Consider the following 25,860-nt stretch of genomic DNA (forward strand, 5'->3'; position numbering starts at 1 on the left):
CATCACAGATGTTCAAGATTTCTTCCACAAATCATAAATGGCGAAAAACATCACATCTTAAAAGGCCTTATTGACATGACAGAGCAGGAAAAGTGTAAATTATAACATTAATAATGGCTGAATTCCATTTAGCTGCCTTTGTTTTCGGTTCCTGGTATTGCTCACTGCTGATGTTAATAGCAACTTCTGTGCTTAATGCCAAAAATATCAGTTTAAACCTAAATATCCAAAGTCACTACTAATGCTGTAAATGATATTGTAACACAAGCACTTGACAGCAAAACATAAACCACGAAAAAAATCTACAAGAACAGTTGTGTGTGCTTCTGTTTTTTTTCAATGTCGGAAGCTTAATTATAGAGGCAAGCACCCATGCAGTAGATACAACAGCACTGACTTAGTGCATAATCGCAGAGTAAGACATCAAGACATCCTTCTTTCATATATACTGTATCATTATAAAACATTTCTACACAGTGAAGATTTGCTGCACTGGCAACCCAGCGTTTAACATCTTAGACATTTAATGCACGGGGGTTTTTGGGTGGAGAAGCTTGTCACAATGCATCGATCAGATATGTTTAGGACCAAGCAGCTTAATATGCTGAACAAATGCTACTTTTTAATCATCATGGCGTTGTTTTATGTTGACATCAAAAGGCACTGCTTCATCATGATGGTCATAAATATGCCTACGATCCATCTCGGGCTTCTCCTTGACCAAATTCTAATCAGGAAGGATCAATTAAGTGCCTTCCTTAAGGATATGTGTGTTTATTTATTTGCTGCAAATACTGTGATCTTGTCAGTATCAAAAGCAGACCAGAAGATGATTCATTCATCATTTTGTTCTCTTTCTTATCAGACTTTAACTGACTGATGGTCTTTGTGCAGCTGCATTCTCTCTTTCTCCACCTGCAGGCGCTCTCTCTCAATCTGCAGCCGGCCGGCTTCAAATTTGAAAAACTGCAGTCTCTCCTTCTCCAGCTGCAGCCTCTCCTTCTCCAGATTGAGCTTCTCTGTCTCCAGGTTCACCGCCGACATCCAGCCTTTGCCTCCCTTCTCCCTCTCCCTCTGTCCGTCGTGAGTGGAGGATAAGGAAGAGGTGGAGGAAGACGGCGGGCCTTGCTGTGGTGGCAGGTTGAAAGAGGAGTCGACATGCTCCGACTGGCTGACGAGCAGCAGCCTAAGCCTCTCTCTCTCCACCTGTAGCCTCTCCCTCTCCAGCTGCAGCCGCTCCCTCTCCACCTCCGTCTGGCGAAGTCGCTCCTTCTCCACCAGCAGCCGCTCTTTCTCCACTGCCAGGCGTTCTGTCTCAACCGCCAGCCGTTGCTTTTCCAGCTCCAGTCGCTGTTTCTCAACGGCGACCAGAAACCCCGCTCCCAGGTTCTCGTGATTGCCGAGTCCGCCCAGCCCGAGAGCCGGCATTCCCACCAGGCCTCCAGGCAGCGGTAGATCTCGGTTGGTGGTGGAAGTCGGATCCTTTGAAGAACCGAGCATGCCCAAGTCGTTGTGGGAGTAAACATCACCAACGTGCCCGTCTCCGCGTGACTCGATGTCGCTAAGGAGAGAGGGAATGTCATCCTCATCCATTTCTCCATCGCCCACATCTCCATCCAGCTACAAGGAGAGAGTGAGATCATTAAAGGGGCACATTATCGATTTTACATGACATTCGGTTTACTCATCATAAGAAGAAGCAGTGCTACTGTTTAATAAGACGCTGGAGGGTGCTCTTCTAAAGTCACAGCACATAAGCCTGGTGAAAAGCGAAATTACATCATCAGAAGTGTAGAATCCTGATTCCTCCTGATCCTGGTTGATGTTGTTTCTATGAATGACAGTGTATAATTATGAGTGTTATGTTATTTTATTATGCTTTTTGACTCACTATTCTGTATCTCAGGCTGGTTCTTATAGAGCTTTGTTTCTTAAATGATTTACAACCCAAAATAAAACACAGTGACTCCAACTGATCGTAATTATGTGAAAAGCTGATCATATCCTGGCCTGACATACAAACCATCCATCCATCCATCCAGTATCTATACACCGCTCACTCGGGTCACAGGGGGCGCTGGACCCTATCCCAGCCGACTTAGGGCGAAGGCAGGGGACACCCTGGACAGGTCACCAGTCTATCACAGGGCTACACTTAGAGACAGACAACCAAGCACACTCACATTCACACCTACGGACAATTTAGAATCACCAATTAACCTCAACATGTTTTTTGGACTTGTGGGAGGAAGCCGGAGAACCCAGAGAGAACCCACGTTGAACGGGGAGAACATGCAAACTCCCCGCTAAAAAAATCCCGGTGCCCCCACCGGGATGCGAGCCGGTGACCTTCTTGCTGCGAGGCAACAGTGCTAACTACTGAGCCACCTTGCAGCCCACATACAAACCTATTATCTTTATTATAACTGTATATTGCTTAGAAAATCCTGATTTTTTTAAGATGTACAAATGGGGACAAACGAAAATAAAAAAAAATGGATACATTTGTATAAAGACACAATTTATACAGATGTTTTTCGCATAGTTGCATCGCATGGTACAGTTAAGCAGTTCACATCACATTATGCTCCATAGGATGTATAAAAAGTCTAAGTAGGCCCAACTGATTCTGATTTTGTTTCAAGATAGAAACAGTGTTGGGGCGCAGAAGGCAGGAGTTTCAGTCGGACTGCTGAACAGGTGAGTGTTTCAGTCGGAACAGTAAAATCTGCATTTAGGTCTATGGGAAAGACATCAGGAAACAGGGGTTGGAAATTGTGGTCGAGAGCCCACATCTGATGATGCTGTTGCACAAGCACAATTTTTAAGGAAAAGCAGAAGAGGTAAATGTCAAGGCATCATGGGATCAGGCTGCCAGCAAGAACAGTCCAGATAAATGCATATGTTAGGCTTTAGTGGTGCAAAAACCATATGCATTGGTCTATAGATGTGGAAAAGCGCATGTGGTCAGCTGAGTCATTTTTCACCATGTACACCAGGAGAACAGACCTGAAGACTTGACCTCTACAGTAGAGGGCATTGTAATGACATAAGTGGGATCCACTTGTCACTCTAGAGGGGAGAGTCTCTGTAAATCAATACAAAGTTGATCATCTTTACCCTATGATAAATGTGAATGGTTTCCTCCAAGAAGACAATGCCTCCATTAACAGAGCATGAGGGCTCACTAAATAGTTTTGATTAAAATGATGTGATTCATCAGCCATGGCCTTGACAGTCACTAGATCTCAACCCAACTGGGCACGTATGGGAGATTTAGATCGACATCTTCCATGGTGCTCTCCTCCACCATCATCAAAACACCAAATGAGGGAATATTTTGGGGGAGAATTGTGCTCCATCGCTCCAGGGAATCAATACCAAGGAGCATGGAAGCTGTTCTGGAGGCATATAGTGGTCCAACACCTTACAAAGACACCTTATGTTGGGTTTATCTTTAATTTCTCACCCATCTGTACCCATATATACATACAGTAGCTTGCTCAGCTGCTGTAAGACCTGAATTTCCCCCGTAGTGATCAATAAAGTGTTATCTTGTGAGATAAGAGAGAACATTCTGATTTGATCTAAAAACAGATCTTAATATAATCACAAAAAAGTAGCATTTCAATGCCATTCTTTAATTAACTCCAAATTAATTACCATATTCTTAATTTAATTTGGTCTCTACCTTGTGAACCTACAGGAACCAAATCAACGGAATGGATTAACAAGAGCCACTTGAGTTACATAGCGTGTTGCTTAATCACTGTGATGTATTAAACATCTGCTGATGAGGACATTAATTAGGCTAATTAACGCATTAGTAATACTTGTATGTCAGTATAGGCCGCCTGTCTTCTCATAACACCAACAGTGTTAATATGAGTTATGTATCAAAGAACATCAAAGTGTTTTAGGAATTAATTTAGTCTTCATTTACATGAAAAGTTATTTAATTGACTCTGAAGATAAATCAGAATATCTACTCTGTAGAGGAAACCTGTTGCATAAGAGCCAAGCTTCCACCTTGTACACATTGTTCCTGTTTAACGTTCTGTATTAACTCACATCATCCTCCATCTTCACACCTGACAGTGCCATCACTCCCTGACCGCTTGGCTCACCGAGAGCCACCAGCTCCGGCCAGTCGCAGTGACAGTCCTTTGCGAAGCCCGAGAGGTCAAGCAGCTGATCACAGCCGGATCCTAGAGAAGCTTCCTCGTGCTCAGGGGAGGATTGGTCATACTCGGTCTTCATGGTCAATGAGGAGGATGAGGAAGACAGAGAGAACTCAGCCTGCAGCTGCTTTTTCTTCGTTAGTGCACGCCAGTCCAGGTAACGGCGCTTCACCTGCACAAGACATCGAAGGGAAATGGAGCTCGTGTTTAAAAGTGTAGAGGTGGATGGATAATTAAAAATGAAGTCTGTGTGAATGTAAAAATATGAAATATACGTCAAACCCACCTCAGCAGCAGTACGTAGCTCGCCCTCCCCCAGAGCATTCACACCTTGGGCCACCTCCTCCCATGCCTGCCTCTTCAGCTCATTAATGGCAGTGTTCTGTTTAGACCCACAGAGGAGAGACAAAGAACAAGAAGCAACCATCAGACCGTTTTATTCTAACATTCCTAACATGGATCTTTGTCCACAGCCCAGAGCTGTGGTACAGCAGCAGGACAGCATGAGCAATGCAGGCTCCTGTCAAAACAATGGAAATGCTAGTTTTCCTATAAACATAAAGATGCCACATCACTAAACACTGTGATGTGTAGCCCAACCAGTACTTTTTAGAGCTAAATGCCACATAAATTTCATCTTGTACAACAAAGAGCAAAAACATTAAATTGAATAAAAAATTGTAGTTCACAGAATGAAGTGATAATAGAAATAAAACCATCTCGTACCATAAAATACAATCATACTCTCTTCACCGGGATGGAAAAGCTAAACTGAGCTAGTAGTTACATATTCAGTGTCAGGTTTTTGTGTTTTTTTTAAATAAAAAAATAAAAACTTTAACCTCTCAACTTCAATCATTGATTTGTTGTTGTAGAAAACACAAATCCAATAATTATGCATTAGCTTGAAATGTGACTAAGGCAGAGTATGTAAATCTTGCAGTTTATATCTACGCTATCTGCTCAGATAGAGAAAATGGAGATGCTGCTTCTATACTGTAGTTTCATTTTAACCTCTTAAGATCTGGTGTCCACATGAGTGACCATCACATTTTGGGTTATATTACCACAGTAGTAATTTTTTAAAATTTTTATTTTCTAAAATATATTTTATTTTTCTTTGCTATTTGATCAGATCACATAGCAAAGAGAAATAAAATGCATATCAAACAAGAGTTCTGGTCTTAAGAGGTTAATTAGTCTGGGCACATTCGTCTGGTGTTACTTTTATTTTGACTCAAATTGTGTTAATTTAAACCTAAAATAAAATTAACTTTATTACTCTGCACTGTTTTAAAGAGGATCAAGTGTCTGCTTGTCCAAATACATCAAAGAAGTCGTCAATTCCCTACTTGTTTTTCTCACATCTGTAAATTCTGTAGCATTATCAAAAATTCATTAAAGACCCCCACTGGCGAGAATCCAGTTTTGTACTTTGTTTACATGTCCATATGGGGGTGCTTTTAATGTCAAGAAGACACAATGAGAATAACAAGCAGTCAACACCACATCTGAGTATTTCCAGCTTTTCTTCCCACCGTTGCCAAAGCTCTTGTTCAAAGGGAATCGTCGTATTTCTTAGGTTTTGCTATATAATATAATATTGTAAGGACTTGACCCTACCAGGTAAAGTGTGTGAAATGACTTGCTGTGAATTGGAGTTATATGAATAGAATCAAATTGAATTGAACTGCAGTGCACCAGTGACAGTATCACCAAAACACATTCAGACTTCAAGGGTTTCACACAACAAACCGCTCCTGTCAACTTGCAGGGTTTTTCCAAATAATGTTTCTTCTTCAGAATCAGTTTTCAAAAGGTATGAATGAATTACTCCAACTTTCCACTGTGTAGCACAAAGTAGTTTTACAACATTGGAGCAGATGAGCTGGTGTGTTTGAGCTGCAGCAAAAGTGGAGGGCTACATGGAGACAGAAACAAGGATGTCATAGATGGACTTAATAAAAGGAGGAAACAGCATAAAGTTACGTTTCACCTGTTTTAAGGCAGAAAGGGACTATTTTCATGGGAAAAAATTCTAAATGTGTAACATAGAAGGAAAAATATTTGCTAATTGGATACAGCAAGACAGGAGAGTTAGATGAATTGTGTGCGAGCTGTTCTTTTTAATCTCTCCACCTTGACTCATGCTTCAGAGGACAGAGATCACAGAAAATAAGTCCTTTGTCTAGACACTTTTACAGTGACTGAGCATGCAAATGAAGAGTAGGTGTAGTGCATGCATTAGTCAGTAGAAAACAAAAGATCTGTCAATACTGTATGCACTCACTGAAAATCCTGCACTACATTACTGGTTATTTATCACTTTGTGATTGTCTAACAGGGTGAAACTTACATAGTCTAGGTCACCACGTTAATCAGCTTTTATGAGAAGAGAAGAGAAGAGAAGAGAAGAGAAGAGAAGAGAAGAGAAGAGAAGAGAAGAGAAGAGAAGAGAAGAGAAGAGAAGAGAAGCGAAGAGAAGAGAAGAGAAGAGGAAATCCATACCTGCTGTCTGGAGAACAACACGTCTCTTCTCTTGTGGATCTCCCTGACGAGAGCCTGAGTTTCTCTCACACTGTAGTTGCTCTTCCTCTTCCTCTTCAGATGCTTCACCTGCAGGAAATCCAGCTTGGCAGCAAGGAGGGGACGGAAACCCCCAGAGATCCAGAGAAAGAAACAGAGGCAAGGTGAGACAGCTGGGGGAAAAAAGCAAGCAAAAAGATACAGTGAAGCGGGAGCTGTAGGTATGAAAGAAGAGATGAGCTGTATCAGAGAGGACTGATGGAAACAGGGGTGTAAAGACAGACAGCTCACAGGTCAAAGTAAGGGAATTCAGTCTTTAGATGAAGTGTGGATGTTTGTCATAAAGGTTAGTCCGTGTCTTTCTTCAAAGGCACAACAGTTCTCATCAGGGAGGAATTCCTCTGTGGCTCGAGCAGTCTCTGGGAAACTTTCCACCTGCGAGACAGATCCCAGCTGTTACACTAGATGCTCCCTCTGCGTGAGGACATGCGAGGCTTGGAGTTAAGGAAATATCAGCTGGAAAGAAGTATGCTGAGTTGCGTGAATCCCAGCAGGGAGGTCAGAGGTGCGTGGTATCAAAGGACTTGATATGGTGCTGATTTGATGTAGCTACAGCCAGAATTATTATAACAAGGCGGGCAGCAGTTTCCACCTTTACTTCCTTGACTCGGCTGCTGCCAGGTGAGTTTACACATGTAGAGAAGCATCACCATCTGAAAGGCCTCCTGTAGGTAAAACAGAGAGCAGCTAATGTTATTTATGGTATACAGAGAGTTTGTTGCAATTTGTTAAATAACCCATAATCTCAAATGTGTTTGCCCCAATTCAATATGGAAAAAGCTTCAAAACCACAGAGAAGGAGCATTTCATTGAGGATGAACATGAAACATACCTCACAGTACAGTATGCTGTGAATAAGTGTTGCAATATGGAGAAACAGGCTTGCATGAAAGTATTAAGCGCAAGTCTGTCAATTTTTTTGGTGAAAAATGTTCACATGTTAAGCATTTTTTATTTGTCTACCTCAATGTAAAAGTCAGAAAGATGTTTTTTTTTTTCTTCTCTCTCTCTGTTAAATCGGCTAGACAGTCAGCTTTGAAGATATTTCATCATGTCACATTTTGAATCTAATTCACAAACAACTACGCCTTGGCAATGTGACATGCAGCTCATGAGGTTATAAATGCCTATGATGGATATATCACCAGTGATATACCGCTAAGATTTCAGTTTTCTCTGCAGCATATTAAACATTAATGCAATTCGTCAATGCTGAATATAAAGACGGTTAATACGACAATAATACATTTATTGTAAAAAGTAAAATTATTGTTTCATATAGGGAGTCATTTATAGTACATGTGTTCGGCATTTAGGTTTTGTTAGCCTAGAATACAAAATATCTGTAGATTAAAAGCAGTTTGTGCATGTTGATTATGCCCTTTAGTATCTCTTAAGCATTTCCAGTTAATATTTTTTCTCGAGGAATAGCAGCCTTTGAATATATTTTTTTCTAACCACAGGAGCACAACACAATTTCATCACCACAATCAGAAATGTAATGTATTATCTCTTACCACCACTTGCAATAAAACGTGATCTGTAACGTGTAGTAAAAACAGCTCACCTTACGCACACAGATACACCGCAATCAAAACAACACCGTAGAATTGCAATTTTAATGCTGCTTTCAGGGCTCCATCAGAAAATGAGTATTCCCAGGTTTAAGTTGTATATTCGTTGTACGTTTTAGTCGGGTGTTGTTATAATGTTGTTGGAATACAATGCTTGATCTGGCAAAAGAAACACCTAGTTTTCTTTTGTTTGTGCACGTTACTTTTCCTATTTTGTTGCCCAAAAGAAAAATACGATTCAGTTTTAATGATGTATTCTGCCTAAAATTTCTTTTCTTAAATAAGTATGTTAAAATGTAGTGTCTTTGCAGTCAGTGGATCCCAGTTGGGTTTCTCTTAAATCTCATTTGTCATTTTTATTTCAAACTGCAGATTTTTTTGAAAGCTCAATACGGTTATGTCGTGTTAACAATTTTCCTGAGGACATTTTAATGCACCGCTAGTGGCGCACCGTTTCTATTTCTCCTATTGGTCAATCCTCCACCGCGCCCACTTATGACGCCACTGAGTCTCGCCGGATTCTTCCGGGCATGTGCACCGCCATCAAAAACAAAATGTAAACAGAAAGTCGGCTTTTGTATTGCTTTTATTGTCAGCCTTCACTTCCCCGCTGCCAAGCTGTGAAATTCTAAATAGCTAAAGTACAAAACTTGCGAACTTCTCACCCAAACTTTAAATGCTAACGCGCGATGCTAACGTTAGCTCACTGAAAACTTGTGAGCAGCCTGGAGTTGTGAAGGGCTCCACATGACAGAGGTGAGAAGATGGGCTCTGTCCGGTGGGCTTTCCGCTGCGGGTCGTGGACACCCAGCAGGTCTGACTGGCTGCTCGCTGCTCGCTGCATCCAGCGGGAAGAGAAAGACAGGATCGGACAGTTTGTGTTCGCCAAGGATGCTAAGTCAGCCATGGTGAGTCTGATAATAAACTCTCTGCAATTCCTGCCTCACTTGTCAAAACACGATGTCTCCAATATACTACCAAAATGAGTAAACCCCTGTGCAATTGCAATATCACTTAAATGTTAGTCTACCTGCATGGACATTGTTTTTAAACTCACACCAGTCAGTTTTGGACCTATTGGCTGTGTGAATGTTCTGTATCATAGCCCCATAATGGAAAGGAATTGCCAGAGGAATTGAAAAATCTGGTTGTGAGCCATCACAAAGATAACAAAGGATACTGGAAGAGCAGTAACCAACTTAAAATCAGTGGGAATACAGTTGCAGCTGTAAGTAAGAGGCTTAGAACAAGCCATTGTACCACGAGTCAGAGCTGCGGTGTTCATCTTCTTAAAATGACACCACAGACACTGAGCTAACTGCAGAGTCTAGCTGTGAAAAACAGACAGACACGTGCTTCAGAGGGGTTATAAGTGGAAATCAGGGTTTCTGTGACAGCTCAGACAGTGTGAAGGATATTGCATTATGCCAGACTTTATGGATGGCCTACCACAGTTCATGCATAGTCCTGATATTGAAGCACAGAGGTGGGAGTTTGATACTATGGGGCTGCATGAGTGCAAGCGTTTTAGGGGAGATGACATTTATAGATGATATGAAAGCCTATGAATATGGCAGAATACCAGTTGAAAAGGTGACTCCAAGTCTCCAGCAGCTTATCAGAGAGAAATATTATAACGATCCCAAGCACACTGCCAATATCACACAAGAGGGTTGAAAGATTTTTTTTTTTTTTTTTAAGTGAAAACTATGACCTATGGAATTATTGTAAGTTCATACAATATTGAATCATTTGATATTTAAGTGATACATGGTTGTACAGGGGTGTGAACACTTCTGTTGTAAGCTGTATGATGTATATTACAATAACTGTACGTCTGCCCCAACAGGCTGGGCGGTTGTTGCTCAGAAGGTTTGTGTGTGAGAAGATGGGCGTCCCCTGGTCAGAGATCAGGCTGGAGCGATCTCCCAGAGGAAAACCTTACCTGGCTGCACCCCTGAAGGTTCACCCCATTCCTTTACTCATTGAGCGTTTCCGAAAACCACGTCAGTCTTCAACTGTAGCAAACTATAGTTATTACATTAAGGCAGTGATCCATTAGCGAGTCCATATTTTCTGTGTCTTTACAACTCCAATTCAATTAATTGGATGGATGTATTGTCCATAATATTTTGCACACCATCCTAAAAGTTCTGCAGGTTTTAACAAAGTTTGGCAGCACAGCATGAGTTGGCCCAGCAGTGGATAACATTTAGGTAATGAAAATTAGGCTGAGTCACAGACTCGCTAGAAAAAAGTCTGTGATCCATTGCTGGGGTGGATTTATGTTGTCCAGCATGAATAGATTAGTTATAGATGTAGCTTGAACACTGGTCATTTGTTAAGTCTAAGACATGACTTATTTGTATTAAAGTAGCTATATTGGACTCCAGCTTCAATTTGGCTTCATTTTCTACATTTCAATTTAGAACATCCACAGCTAAATGGAAAGACACAACTGTTAGCTGTCAGAAGACACCAAAGTAGTTCCCTGATGTCCATGTCTTTTTACATATAATTAAAATTTTTTGCAATTGGAACATTTCTTGGTGTTTGCTCACAGGTCAGTTCAGATTCAGGTTCAGCCTGGAGTTTCAACCTCTCCCACCAAGGAGACTACGCTGTGCTCGCTGCAGAACAAGGCATGCAGGTCGGAGTGGATATCATGAAGACTACCATGCCAGGTAAACGCTGGGGTTCACAGTTCAAAAAAAAAAAGCTTTATATGTTTTGAGCTGAATAACACACCCTTGTCGTTACAGAAACAAATGCCTCAACGGTTTCCATAACAACCTTTAGTTGTGATTGACTGTCGATTAGTTTTCTGGATGACACCTCCCCCCCCCCCAAAAAAACAAAAAAAGCACAGCAAACGTGCATCAGGGCGGAGATTTCTGTATCAATAACTGCTTCAGAATTGGTTTCTATTCCACACGTGTCGCTGAATTACTTTAAAATTACATCTGTACATCTTACAGATGTTTTGCAGTGTTTAAAGAGATTTGTATGTGTGTTGGTGTGCTTGAGATGCAGTGCACGGCATATAACTGTGTGGGGAGACAGATGTGAGGATTTCATGAATCAGCATATTGTTGAGGGAGCCGTGCTGTAAAGTTAGTAAGCCATTGTAATTTTGAAACATGGAGATGAGTTTTTAGGGGTTTGATTAATGCCTGGAGAGGAGTTTTGAATATTGAAATACAAAAAACTGCTGTCATTTTAATCCAGCAAACAGCCAAATCTGGTCACCTAGCTATACATGTGATCACCCTCAGTCAAAAGCTGAAGGAAGATCTAGTTGTATTTGTGTAGTTCTCCAACTCTACCACAGCAGGTCACTGTTGTCTCATATATCAAAGTCCCGGTCACAGCTGCTTGAGTGTGCAAATTTGGATTTGTGTGTGTGTGTGTGTGTTATCATCACATTTATCAGTTCAGTCAGATATTTTTGAGAGAGGAAACAGTCCACACTAACCTCAAAAACAGGCGTAATTATGAAGGGCCTTGTTGTTATCTCTGTTTTGCGTCACATGCCTCTTCTCACCTCTTTCTTCTCTTCCATCATTTCCCTCCTTCCCTTCCCTTCTCTGTCTGTATGTCCATCCTTTCCTTATTCCTTTCTTATGTCCTCACACCTCCCTCCCCCCCACCCCTCCACCCCTCCAGGTAGCAGCTCTGTGCCGGAGTTTTTCCGCATCATGACTCGTCAGTTTACAGCGTATGAGTGGAGTATCATCCAATCAGCCGGCTCCGAGCACCAGCAGCTCGCTGCGTTCTACCGCCACTGGGTAACCATAGCAACCATACTACCCTGTCATCACATTGCATTGCTGTTGGGCCCCGCGGGCGGCGTTTTGCACGTTCATTGCCAACGTCTTTGGAGACAAATGCACATTTGTACATTTTGCACATACGTGTGCAAACGCGACTCAAATCACGTTATTCTCTGATTCTCACATTCTGTCCTCCTGCGTCTCTGCGCGTCCTCTTTGCACAACAGTCCTCTCCTGATTTTCCTTTTTGTTGTTTGTCTCCTCTTTTCTGTCGTTTTCTTTCTCTCACACACATACACACACGCACACACATGCGCACACACACACACACACACGCACACACACACACACACACACACACAGATGGTCAGTGAAGGTAGCAGTGGAGCTAAGTAAAGATGCTGTGAGATTGAGAGGGTGGCACAGAGACGTCAAGCTCTGATATCACCACCACACTGTTGACTAATGGCAGAGCTCAACGGTTGCCATAGCGATTAGCCTTGTAATAGTGTTATTGTGGCTTATTGGATCTCAAGGAGGGTTGGTTTTGGCCAGACATGCACACACACACATTCTCACACACAAACACAAAGACCCTCTTTTGTACACACAATGTTAAACATGTGTGCATACATTTCCCATCTGCTGCGGTTTTAAGTTGTGCTGTTTAGCCAAAAGCAGCAAAAAGAAGCACAAGCAGACTGTCCTTTTCGCCTTTCTCAGACAAACAAACTTCTTTTTTTTTTTTTTTCCCCACCCTTATGTGCGCATGATCATTTTCTGCATGTAACCGATCCGTTTCCTCCGTTTCCGCCAAGGCCCTTAAAGAGAGTTTCATCAAAGCCATCGGCACAGGTCTGGGCTTCAACCTGCAGAGGGTGGAGTTTCACCTGCCGTCCGAACCGCTCGCACAGGGCCAGGTGCTGCGCCAGACCAAGATGCATCTAGATGAGGAAGAAGAAGAGGACTGGATGTTTGAAGTGAGTCTGGTTGAAAACAGGGCAGCAGAATTGGACAAAAAGCAGCAACCAAAGTTCCCAAAAATCTCAGTGTGAAAACAGCACTCAAGACAGACAGTAGACTGGTTTACCCACAGAGAACTGAAAACATACAGACCAGCACAGACCCCAAAGAGAAACAGTGACACAATTTTTCCCACGCGACCAAAATGTTTGATAAGTCACACAGCATTTCAATCTCTTTAGTTTTCATCAGCTTGCAGACTAAAACTCTCTCCTGTGTTTTGTCCTCCTGATCAGTTGCCAGATTTAAACGGCACTGTGCCAAACTGCTCTAGTTTCTGGGTTTCCTTCTCATCTCATAGCTTGTTTAAAATGGGCTTTATTCACATTTTCACTATTTAATTTGGATTCTGAAAACGTTCATTCCCGAGATTTTTATAACAGCACCTCCTTCAGGCTAAATGCAAAAGACACACATACATTACTAGCTCAGTGCTGCAGAAAATAAATGACGTGGCGAGATGATATAGAATAGTGCAAAATCGCTACTGGCTGTATGTTATGAGATTGTATTGTCAGCTGTCTGTTCGTGGAGTTTTCAGCATGTGATTTAGAACAAAAATATGGAAAGAACAGGTTTTAAGCAGCCTTCAGGGAAACTGGTGAGCTTAACACAGGGGTCGGATGCTCGGCTGTGTGCTCCATTCTCCAGTGGATTGCCCCTCGAGAGCATCTGCAAAGTAAATCACAGGTGGTATTACAGAGAAATGCACGCGAGTGATTGCCATAGGGGGCTCTCAAGTGCCCTTCCAGCCTTCCTACCACACTGACAAGAGATTAGAGTGCATCTTTACGTCAGAGCAGAGGAATCATCTGTTCTTCTATTTCCCATGTTTAATCCTCTTCCTACTGTGATGATTTCCTGCAGTAGCCCTTACCTTTCTTCGATCACTATTCTCCTTCTTTTGCCCCCTCTCCTCCCCCAGTATGCCTCCTCTTTATAACACCTCCCGCTCCTCTCAGTCTTCCCTCCATGCCCAGTGGCAGATGGATTAACAAGGGACCGCTAAAAGGTTACCACTGGTTTGAAAAGCTCGATGTTACCTCCCCTCTCCTATCCTCTCTCCATCTCTCTCGAGGTCACGGAGGCCTAATGCTGTTTTAGTGTCTTGTGTTTTCACACCGGGGAATAACAGAGCTTATTTCGATCGCTGGTATATGGTGAAGTAGCAGCAACATACAGTAGAGAGGATCTGTACAACTGCAAGTGGTGAAGAGGATAGAGGTAAGCAGTAATACAAGACTTTCAGGAAGGAATGTGGTACTTTGTAATCCATAAGCACCTTTAATTACAGGTTATTTTTCATATTAAAATTGGCTTCTAAAGACAAATAGTGAGCTTTTAAAATGCAACGCGTGGTTAAAGATCAAACTAGTGGCTATTTTCTCACCCCAATATAAAGTCCTGCACCTCTATGGAAAGAGCGCAGCCATGGCTAGAAGTCGAGAGAACTCCGAAATGTCTACAGTGCAGTACAACAAAGGTATAACACCATGAATCTTTGAGAAATTCTCTGTTATCAGTGCTCATTTTAAGAGGGATATCACATACAATCAATGTATTATGGTTGACTATACGTTAGTGTGGGCTCTGGAAGGCTGTATTTTTTCCTGACACTTCATAGACGGAATCATCCATCCATCCGTCAGCTGTACACGCTTATTCTTTAGAGGGTCTTGGGGGTAGTGGAGCCTAACCTAGCTCACACAGGGAGGGAGGCGGTGTTCACTCTGGACAGGTCGCTAGTCAATCACAGGGCTAACACACACACACGCACACACACACACACACACACAACCATTCACACTCACATTCACACCTCTAGGCAATTTAGAATCGACAGTTCACCGAACCTGCATGTCTTTGGACTGTAGGAGGAAGCCAGAGCACCTGAAAAACCCAGAGAAAACGCTGCACAGAAAAGCAGTTTAATGGGTAATAAAAGTTATTAGTTGCATTATTTATTGCCAATAATAATAAAGAATAGAAATCTGTCGTACTTGTTGATTTTTCGCCTGTCTTTTATTGTACATAAATGGTTCCATTTACCAACATCTAGTCTAAACACAGAACTAACAAGTCTTTCTAAGAACCCTACAATGTGCATAGTTACTCTCTCCAGAAATACAAGCAATAAACGGAAATATGGTCATAACAGTACAGTACAGTCATTATATGAAAACATCAGGCCTAATTAAGTGTTGAATTACCACTACAGAACTGTATATTATAGATTGTTTTATAGAATTTGTCCTCAACCCTGAATATCAGTTATTTTCATCACGTTTAGCGAGACTCAAGTTTTTGTTTTGTAAAATGAAAAATAAGGATGATATTCCCAAGGATGACCTAAAATATCGTCTTTTAAATGCTTCATACTTTGAAGTGTAATTGCACAAAGACTAGGCTGCACTGACACACCTTTGAAGTGAAGCTGGTCATCTCTCTTGAACGTCTTTATCAACAACAACACCACACGTCGTTTGTGATCAAGGAATGATTGCGGTCACCTCGAGAGGTCAGGTGAACTCCAACTGAATTAAATCTTAGGATTTGTCTCATATCCTAAAAGGCACACTCGAAGCTCTAAGCGAGGTGAGATGAGCAGTGACCTCTGGCTCGCTGTGTGCTGATTGGCCAGATCAGAGGGCAGATATAAGACTTATTATTTCCTGCTGACCTCTGGTGATGTCACCCCCAGCACAGACACCGAAGCCAATAATAACACATTTAAAAACACACTGACAAAGACAGTCGACTTTTAAATGCAAAATGATGCCCTGCTCATGTTAAATATGATCATTTTATGTAATAAACATCATTTTCTGCTTATATTCCATTCTCGCTTGTTTGATCTTTCCTTTACTCTTTGACTTTTGTTTGAACTAAGCCTCTACTATACACACACCTGTTACTCCCACAGACTCAGCTTGTTGCCGTTTCTGTCCAAATGTATTTTACAAATTGTGGAGGTAGTTCTAGCGTAACACTGGCATTAGGAGGAGAGGTTATAGATTGGGAATTCCAAACCAAAAACATTTAATGGATGTTTTTTTTTTTTTTAGCACAAATAAGCCTCCATTGGACAACTTGCAGTCAACATGTACAAGCTGAGAAATGTATGTGACAGTATCAGTATCATCAGTATTATTTATAGTGAGTTTTCTGCATAGATTCTTTGAAACAAATCTGGAAACAGGACATCAATCAGATTTTTTCCCCACATGTATTAATCATGTATGCTGTAGAGTAACTTTACTTCTTCAGCATGCCCGTTGGCATTTTTTAAAATACATTTACGCTCAGTGCTTCATGGTATCACAGGCACCGTTTTTGCTTGGGAAGTATGACTGGTTTATCTTTCTGCAATTTAGTGAGACACCACATGAGTGGACGCATGCAGCATGAATGTATGAACTAATGTCTGACAAGAATGCACAAACATATGCATTATTTGTCATACTGTGTGAATCTTTAAATTTGCACAGAAGGTGATTTTTTTTTAGTGTCGGATGCAAGCTATATTCTGTATTTATGTGTTGATTGCGTATATATGTGATCCTACAGGAGAGCTTGCTGGATGCTGAACATCATGTTGCCGTAGCACTCGGACCAGCAGACATACCAGGATTTGCAGTAAGGACACATAACATTTATGACTGCTACTTTGAGTGCAAAAACTGTATTTAGAGTTTTGTAAACTTGTAATCAGTTCTGCAAACCAACATCATCCTCTAAGCCTGACTGAATGCATATTTAAATATGGATATTTACATATATATATTTGTGAAATTTTAACTTGACATCAAATATATAAATATTTTCCAAGATAGCTTTTTTAAAAATGTATTTTATTATTATTATTATTATTGTTTAATTTGCCTGATAACTCACTTTCAGCATGTTTTTGCATATTGAAAATCTGCATTATGAATTCTTTTTGTTAATCTGAGCTCAAAGATGGGACTTTACATGACGGCTTCAATTTTTTCATATTTCAACTCACACATAATCAGAGACGATTTGAGACTATTTAAGTGTGCGTAAAAACATGCTGATACCTTTGTATATTGTAACATTTAATGGTGAAACGTTACAAGCAAATCAGAGATGGCCTTAAACAATAGTAGAAAAACAATTTGACAATGAATAAGGCACACCATGAATTAGACTCTTACCAATACCGGTAGGACAATTTTAACCTGCGACAGATACAGTCATGGACAAAAGTGTTGGCACCCCTGGAATTTGTCCAGAAAATACACCATTTCTACCAGAGATTGTTGCAGTTGCAATTACAATATACAAATGTTTATTTCCTGTATGTGCATTCGAAAAACACAAAAAAAGCAGAAGAAAAAGCCAACATTTACAAAATTTTTCACAAAACTCAAAAAATGGACTGGACAAAATTGTTGGCACCCTCAACTCAATATTTGGTTGCACACCCTTTGGAAGAAATAACTGAAACCAGTCGCTTTCTATAACCACCAACAAGCTTCTTACACCTTTCACATGGAATTCTGGACCACTCTTCTTTTGCAAACTGCTCCAGGTCTCTCAGATTTGAAAGGTGCATTCTTGCAACAGCAATTTTGAGATCTCTCCATAGTGTTCAGAGGGATTTAGATCCGGACTCATTGCTGGCCACTTCAGAACTCTCCAGTGCTTTGAGTCTAACCATTTCTTAGTGCTATTTTCAGGTTATTGTCCTGCTGGAACACCCATGACCTCTGACGCAGACCCAGCTCTCTGACACTAGGCCCTACATTGCAGCCCAAAATATTTTGATAGTCTCCAGATTTCATGATTCCTTGCAGACCGTCAAGGCACCCAGTGCCAGAGGCAGCAAAACAACCCCAAAACAGCTTTGAACCTCCACCATGTTTGACTCTAGGTACTGTGTTCTTGTCTTTGTAGGCCTCATTCTGTTTTCTATAAATAGTAGAATGATGTGCTTTTCCAAAAAGCTCTGCCTTAGTCTCATCTGTCCACAAAACATTCTCCCAGAAGGACTGAGGCTTACTCAGGTACATTTTTGAAAACTCCAGTCTGACTTTTTTATGTCTTTTTGTCAGCAGTGGGGTTCTCCTCTATCTCCTGCCATAGCGCTTCTTCTCATTCAGATGACGACCTATGGTCCGAGCTGACACTTTTACACCCTGAGTCTCCAGGACAGCCTGAATTTGTGTGGAAGCTGACTGAGGATGTTTATCCACCATTCTAACTATCCTGCGTTGCATTCTTTCCGCAAGTCCCCCCCTCTCCCCACACACAAAAAGAAGACACACAGCCACAGGGGATAAAAACCACAAGAGTATAACACACACAGGACAAAAAAAAACCAAAAGATCTCGAGAGAGGCTCGAAAAACCGAGAGAGTGCACATATTTCCACAAAATTGCGCCTCAAAACTCCACACACACCTCACAGCTCCTCTCTCTCCTCCACACGCGGGATAGCACACACACAGGCACACAACACAAGGGCTGAGTAAACTTTTATACATTCAAACTGGCTTCAGGTGTGATTTCTTTATTGCCAGCACCTGTTACTTGCCACAGGTGAGTTTACACGAGCATGACATGCCTGAAATAAAATGATTTGACCATAGTTTCAAAAGGGTGCCAACAATTTTGTCCGGCCCATTTTTTGAGTTTTGTGTAAAACTATGCACATTTTGGCTTTTTTGTGTTTTTTCCAAAACACATAAAGGAAATAAACACGTGTATACCGAAAAAATTTGTAATAGCAACAATTTCTGGGAGAAATGGTGTATTTTCTGGAAAAATTCCAGGGGTGCCAATACTTTTGTCCATGACCGTACATATCTGTATCAAGAATATATGTCATCCATGTATAGCGATAACTTTCTTTTGCAGAACATAATAGAGAAGTATTTGCTTTATTAGAGTAATTCAGAAACCGTTTCATCACAGTTTGTCCAACAAAGCAGCTCTGACTCCACTGTCGACAATACCTACCCCTGTATGCAGCACATATAGCAGAGCATGCATCACAGCCGAAGCAGACAGTGGTGTGGAGTCAAGTGGTGTCTTCATGGTGCGCTGCCAGCTAGCTTGTGAAAGACATTGCCTGAAAGTGAAAAAAACAATGAACTCATCATTCTCGCTTTTCAATATAAATCCAACATGTATACAGTGCTTAACAAACTGAAGTCTGACATTAATCAAGCATAACATTCAACCACTAAAACTTTTTTTTTTCTGTTCAGGAACGCAAGTAAACATTATTTGACATCTTAATCAAGAAATGATAATGTGCTTTCATATTTTTGGTTTTTTGTGTAAAACAGTACATTTGAAAATGCATGGATAACAATAGTAATTATATTTTAGCATTAAAAATACCATTTTGATTAAAGAGCTTCTACATACAGGTGTGTTAACCATTACAGAAACATAGAAAAATATTTCGGTAATTACCAATGCTGTTAATTTAGGGCAGCTGTGGAATAAACCTTACATTTGATGGTGGTCTAGTAAATTTGTTAAGCACTGTATAAACAATATCAACCGATGGATCAATAAGAATTTTTGACTCGCTAAAATCGATATTGGCCCCAAAATTCCAGTATTGGTTGGGCTCTTCAATAGATACAGTATTATATACAACAACTTTGATCATTTTAAAGAAGTGTTAAAATAAATAAATAAATCCATCCATCCATCCATCCATTATCTATGCACCGCTCAATCCTCACTAGGGTCGCGGGGGGGCTGGAGCCCATCCCAGCCGACCCAGGGCGAAGGCAGGGGACACCCTGGACAGGTCGCCAGTCCATCGCAGGGCCACACCCAGAGACAGACTAAATAAATAAATAAATAAATTCAATAACAATATTAAACATTTCTTGGTTGAATAGTCTTCAAAAAAATAAAAAAATTGGGGATTTTTAGCTGTTGCTCAGACAAGGTACCTCTGACCATTCTGTCATTTTCAGTCATTTTAGAGGCTAATTAATAACTTAATATTGAAATTAATTTACACAGCACCATTGGATGCTACACTCTATAGTTTCTACTCCTAACTTTCTTCTCCCTCCCTCCCAGCCTCTCCCTGCACTTCTCCCTCCTCCGTCCACATTTACGCTGCTGTCGTTCGGTGAGCTCATCGCCTCAGCCTCACCTCTGACAGACGAGGACTCCGCCTACTGGGAGAGCTTCAAAATGAAGGCTGAAGCTCCGCAGAGACAGAGCGACGCGCACACATCCACGTAACCGTCCGTCTCACGCTGACACTCACCTGTCATACACGAACACACAAAGCTTTCAAAGGTGCCAAAAAGGAAGCACGCGTTCACTGACACCGAAGCTGCTTTCTTATTCAGCGTGGCTCCAGTCGAGTCCTGTCAAGTTTATTTACAAAGCCAAAAAACCATGGCTGCGTCTCGGAGGACTTCAGAATCGATACAGCATCTGACATTGTCTATCTTTGGATCCTCGGTTCCAGTGAAGAAAAACTCCACAAAAAACACACCTGATACAAACAATACTGTACAATACATCCAGCATTTATTGTTTAATAAAAACTTTAAACTGTAGTCATTTACCATTGCAATGTGTTGAGTTTGTGTTTAAAGCATAATGAAAGCTGTCTTTTAAAGATAAAACCGATATGGAATCTGTAATATCAGAAAACAATATCCAAGATTCTGCAAGAGGCTCCTCATTGATTTTGTTTGCCCCATCAGCCCTCACAAATCTCTGCGCTAATCATGGATGCAAGGATCAAATGGCGTTAAATAGCAAAATCCATGCAGTGCATTGGTGAAAGAAACGCTGTTATTAGGGTCTGAGCACTAACAGTGCAAAGACCCTGTTGGAACCGCTATGATTATTTTTTATATTTACAAATTAGAGGGCCTAAACACATCCGAAAACTCACCAAAATCGCCACACACACCAGGTCTCATGAAATGTTCAATGTTCCATTCCATTCCATTATATGGAGTTGTTTTGGCAAAGGTAATTTGCAAAGTTTGCACAGGCGGTTCGCACATCGGATGGCAACACGACAAACTTGTTTAATCACTTGAAGAGAAAGCACCCTAAACAGTATGCTGAGAGCCAAACAGCGAGGGGACTGCTGGCAGCACCGCAGCCAGAGGCAGCAGCTGGACCCAGACAGACAACATAACACAAGCATTTGATAAAGGCACTCCATATGAGAACACAAGCAAGCGGTGAAAAGCGGTAACAGGAGCAGTTACCTTTTATCTTGCCAAAGATATAGTTCCGTTCAAGACAGTAGAAAACGAGGGGTTCAAATGCCTGCTCAAAGTAATTGACCCACGGTACGAGCTGCTCACTCGAAAATACTTCTCCAACACTGCTATTCCACGTCTCTACACTTAATGCCGAGAAAAGATTGAACGTCCAGTTTTCGCAACGAGTGATCTGTGGTCCAGCCCCACTTAGTCTCAAAAATACATGTAAGATCGTGATAAAATCGAAATCATGATTTTATGATAAAAAAAAAAATCGTGATACGATATTTTTGCCATATTGCCTACCCCTAACTTAGACAGACCTTACTAATCCCAGAGGGAAATTCAGTTTTAATAGCAGTTCAGGACAGCTGCCACTCTCAAGAAGTGTATTTTCCAACTACTTCAACATAGTGCTGTATAACATTGTCACTGTCAACTGTGCGTATTCCAGATATTTTAACAGGATGCAACATTGCAACTGTCAAAAAGTGCATATTCCATTATTCTAACAGCAGAACAATTGCATTAAATTCTAGCTGCCCATGTCAAAAAAGATTCTAGCAGCATATATATATGAAAAAAAAACATTCCAGTTGCTGGTTTGCAAAGTATCCCAGAAGAAGAAGTTTAAAATGACACCAACAAACATGTAGATAACATTTGACTAACTTTTTATGAAACCTTCATCGCATAGAGACAGAAAAAAAAGACAAACGCACTCAATGAATGACTTCAACTCAACAAGGGCTTTTTGTAGGAGGGGGTTGAAACTTAGTCATGGATTTCCATCCAGAATTTCAGTTTGCAGTACAGACAGTAGTGTGGAAATACACTTAGAGTACGTGAGGTGGACAATGATATGCCATGACATAAAGATCCTTCCGGTCGAATGTAGCCTTGGTGGGCTTCCCTCGGTGATCATGCAGTTGTCTTCAGGGACAAGCACAAATGAACAAGACAGCGGTCACTGGCACAGGAAAAATTGTAAAATGACGTTTTGTCAAATTCTGCGGGCCATCAGACTTTTGCAGAGTGTTTTAATAACTTTTAATCACCATTTCTTGTAGTTTGTGCTGGCAAAATTTCATGTGTACAACATTTCTACCTAGGAGGAGATAGATTTTGAAAATGAGGGAAAATTGCAGAAATGCTCGCTGTTTTTCCAAAATGGCGGACTTCCTTTTGGATGTACGATGTTGGCACCCAGACTTTTTTGTGCATCAAGACCTGCTACGTATGCCTACCAAATTTCGTTGGCCTACGCCAAACGTGCTTCCGACGGAACTGCGTTGAAGTTTTCTAGGGGGCGCTATGGAGTCATTTTTGCCATTGACATGCCCAATTCCTTTAAAGTATTGAATTTTTCGGCAGTCCTGATGTGTGTGCAAATTTTGATGAGTTTTTTAGCATGTTTAGGTCTTAAAAATTGCATTTGTTTTCGGCGAAAAAGAAGGTATAATAGTCACAGCGGTTCCAATAGAATCCTTGCACTGTAGTGCTCTGACCCATTAGTCATTGTAAACTTTTGTTTCACATAAGAGATGTGCATAACAGTCTGACACATTTTGCATTAGTTATCCATACAGTGACGCACTGTGTCAGTACTGAAAAGACTATCTTTGTAATATATTAATTGATTTGAACCAAACTACCCAGTCCTAAATGTGCAATGATGTGTCTGCTTCTGAGCTGTGCCTCTTCCAACCCACCGTCCACGTCTTTCTCTGCTCCCTGTAGAGCTAAATGTCTCACAGCCTCGCTTCTCTTTTAAACCTCAGTCTTATCTTGCATGATTTTTTTCCCCTCCTTTCTCCCTCCATGTTATCTCTGCCATTTTGTTTCTCTTTTCCTTTTCTCTCGCTTCTCGTTTCTCCATCTGGTAGCATATCTATTTTAGTCTAGGACATTCAGTTGACCACCGCCTTCACTCTCTCTCTCTCTCTCTCTTTTTGCAGCTCAGTCTCCATCCTCCCTCTCTCTCGAGGATACCTCACAGATAGCCTGTGTTAGTCTGCACTATTAGCCTTTTTTTTTCTTCCTGCATTGCGTTCTTTAATCACAACCTATAATCATAAGCCTTCTCGCCTGCATACACAGGAGGAAATGACTGGCTATCATCAGGAGTTAGAGGTCAAATAATATGTATGTTCAGTCTAGCATACAATGTGCTTGGACGTTATAAACCTCAGCTTCACCCTCCGACCTCTCAAGTGAACAGATACATAAATACAAGTGAAATCAGGCGCGAGGAGGTCTCTTAGTGCCACAGATAACGTGGAGTCAAAGCTGAAAGTTGGAAAAGGATGTCATTGGTTGCTACATTTCTGACGGGCAGACATATAATTATCTGAACTGCGATTTTCTCACACACATACATACACGACCTGAACAATTGACTTCTTCTGGGCGATGTGGCCCAAACACACACAATGACACAGACCTGCTGTATGACACCACGACCTGAACACCTGCTGCTAGCTTTCATGTCTTGTCAGTGTGCGTGTTACTTGTTATTCTCCTCTTTCTATCGATGTAACCTTATCCTTCCAGGAGAAGAGAGGGGAATTATACGTATTGATGAAATGGCAGCCTACTGTCCACATGGCTTCATGGAGGCCTTTTGTTTGTATCTACAGAAGTTTACACACGCTTCTACAGACCATGTGTGTCATGGCAGTGATTCCTACATCTCTTAATGTTCTATGACAGAAGGATTGAAACACATGCATTTTTGTCACAAAAAACAAATTGTGCATTTTGTTTTTTTCATAGATTTATTATTGATCTTCTGGAAATATCACAAAATTTTCCAGGTCAAAAATATACATACAGCAACTTGAATCATCAGTTTTGGTGATGTAGAAAGCTATATTACTTATCGTTTCTTAGTGGCATGGCCTCTTAGGTCCTCATGAGTGATTATGATTAGCTATAGAAGATGCTGAGGTCTCAGGAAATTGAAATAGGGCCCATGTGATACACTCGGTAGACTCAGCCACAAACACTACCGTGAGAAAGTCTAAGGAGCTGAGTACAGATCTGAAGAAGCAAATCAGTGAACTGAACAAGTCAGGAAAGTCACTCGAAGCCATTTCAAAGATGCTTCGGATCTTAAAATCCACTGTGCAAACCACTGTAAGTATGAAGTGCATGGTACAGTTGGGTTACTGCCACAATTAGGAAGGAAGTGCAAGCTATCACCTGCTGCTGAGAGAACTGGTCAGAATGGTAAAGACTCAGCAAAAAGCAGGTGCAATAAAGAAGAAACGGCACCTCAAAGATCAGCTGAAGTTTGCTGCTGATCACATGGACAAATGTCAGATAAAACAAAAATGGAGCTATTTGGCCGCAGTGACCAGAAATATGTTTGGAGGAGAGAAGGTGAGGCCTTTAACCCCAAGATTACCAAAACAACTTTCAAGTATGGCGGTGATAGTATTATGCTCTGGAGCTGTTTTGCTGCCCGTGGAACTGGTGTTTTACACAAAGTAAATGTAGTAATGAAGAAGGAAGATTTTCTATACATTCTTTAGGAAAATCCAAATCGTCAGCCAGAAGTTTGGATCTTGGACACAGTTGGATCTTTCAACAGACAATAACCCCAAACACATCAAAAGTGGTCAAGAAATGGCTAGATCAGTGTAAAATTCAGGTTTTAGACCGGCCTCCCCAAAGTCCTGATTTAAACTCCATCAAGAATCTGTGAACTGTGCTGAAATATGTGACAATAAGCCAACAAATTTAGTTGAATTGCATCAATTCTGTCAAGAGGAGTGGTCATAACTGAAGTTAAAATGATGCCATTGGGTATGTCACCAAATATTAGAATTGCTATATGTATATTTTTGACCGAGCAGGTTTTGTCCTTCTTTTTGTGATGAAGATACTTGTGTTTCAGCGATTTCATCATAGAAACTTGTACCAAGTACTTGAAACTCAAAACTGCCATGATACACACAGTCTTTACATGTGTGTGTAAACTTTTGTTCACAACTGTATATGAGATGCATGCACAAGCATAGATGGTCTGTCAGAGAAAAAATGTAGAGTCAAGTGTGTGTAGATGAGCATGCACATGTTTATACTGCGAGCAAAAGATACCTAACTTGCAAACACACACACACACACACACACACGCAGTCATCGCCTCCAGCTGGAATGAATTAGTTTTGCTCACCACCGCCTTAAATCTTGCTTTCTCTCTGCAGCAGTGAAGGAGGAGAGAGGAGGCAGCGGGGTCAGACTGGAGTCACACAGGCTTTCCTCAGAGAGAGGCCATTTTTAGTTGCCTCAGGTTTACTGGTGTGTCAGAGACGAGATCACGGAAATAGATTTTTTTTCTTTTTTTTTTTGTTTTCAAATGTGGGCTGAAGACGAGAGTGCTTTGGGCATCAGACGCAGAGTTTAGCCCGAGGTGAGAGATGAGACCCACATCAGGCTGCTTTTGAGGATAAGAGCAAAGTTTCTTCTGAGGAGAAGGAGAACATTTT

The 25,860-nt window shown here is 41.2% G+C and overlaps 2 protein-coding genes across 2 annotated transcripts; one reads left to right on the plus strand and one right to left on the minus strand.

Annotated features, from left to right (window-relative positions):
• Nucleotides 1-861: 861 nt before the first annotated feature.
• On the minus strand, nucleotides 862-7,414 carry msantd4 (Myb/SANT-like DNA-binding domain containing 4 with coiled-coils). Its single transcript, XM_008301732.1, has 5 exons — nucleotides 7,366-7,414; nucleotides 6,690-6,880; nucleotides 4,468-4,563; nucleotides 4,072-4,353; nucleotides 862-1,620 (listed from the first exon to the last, which is right to left on the minus strand). The coding sequence occupies exons 1-5, from the start codon at nucleotides 7,412-7,414 to the stop codon at nucleotides 862-864; spliced, it is 1,377 nt and encodes a 458-aa protein (XP_008299954.1).
• A 1,439-nt stretch (nucleotides 7,415-8,853) lies between these two features.
• aasdhppt (aminoadipate-semialdehyde dehydrogenase-phosphopantetheinyl transferase) lies at nucleotides 8,854-20,709 on the plus strand. The gene is made up of 7 exons (XM_008301660.1): nucleotides 8,854-9,249; nucleotides 10,191-10,304; nucleotides 10,905-11,025; nucleotides 12,008-12,129; nucleotides 12,933-13,094; nucleotides 16,705-16,773; nucleotides 20,211-20,709. Exons 1-7 carry the CDS (start codon nucleotides 9,106-9,108, stop codon nucleotides 20,376-20,378), a joined length of 900 nt encoding a protein of 299 aa, XP_008299882.1. The 5' UTR covers nucleotides 8,854-9,105; the 3' UTR covers nucleotides 20,379-20,709.
• Nucleotides 20,710-25,860: the final 5,151 nt, after the last annotated feature.

This window comes from Stegastes partitus, unplaced genomic scaffold, assembly GCF_000690725.1.
Source record: "Stegastes partitus isolate 25-593 unplaced genomic scaffold, Stegastes_partitus-1.0.2 Scaffold35, whole genome shotgun sequence".
Lineage (NCBI taxonomy): Eukaryota > Metazoa > Chordata > Actinopteri > Pomacentridae > Stegastes > Stegastes partitus.

Coding starts and splice junctions, on each gene's coding strand:
- msantd4 (XM_008301732.1), bottom strand. CDS start 7,414: ATGCTTCTCTACATGTGTAAACTCACCTGGCAGCAGCCGAGTCAAGGA. Junction 6,881..7,365: donor GCAGCAGCCGAGTCAAGGAA/GTAAAGGTGGAA, acceptor TTTTTCCCCCAG/CTGTCTCACCTTGCCTCTGT. Junction 4,354..4,467: donor AGCTACGTACTGCTGCTGAG/GTGGGTTTGACG, acceptor TGTCTTGTGCAG/GTGAAGCGCCGTTACCTGGA.
- aasdhppt (XM_008301660.1), top strand. CDS start 9,106: ATGGGCTCTGTCCGGTGGGCTTTCCGCTGCGGGTCGTGGACACCCAGC. Junction 10,305..10,904: donor ACCTGGCTGCACCCCTGAAG/GTTCACCCCATT, acceptor GTTTGCTCACAG/GTCAGTTCAGATTCAGGTTC. Junction 13,095..16,704: donor AAGAGGACTGGATGTTTGAA/GTGAGTCTGGTT, acceptor GTGATCCTACAG/GAGAGCTTGCTGGATGCTGA.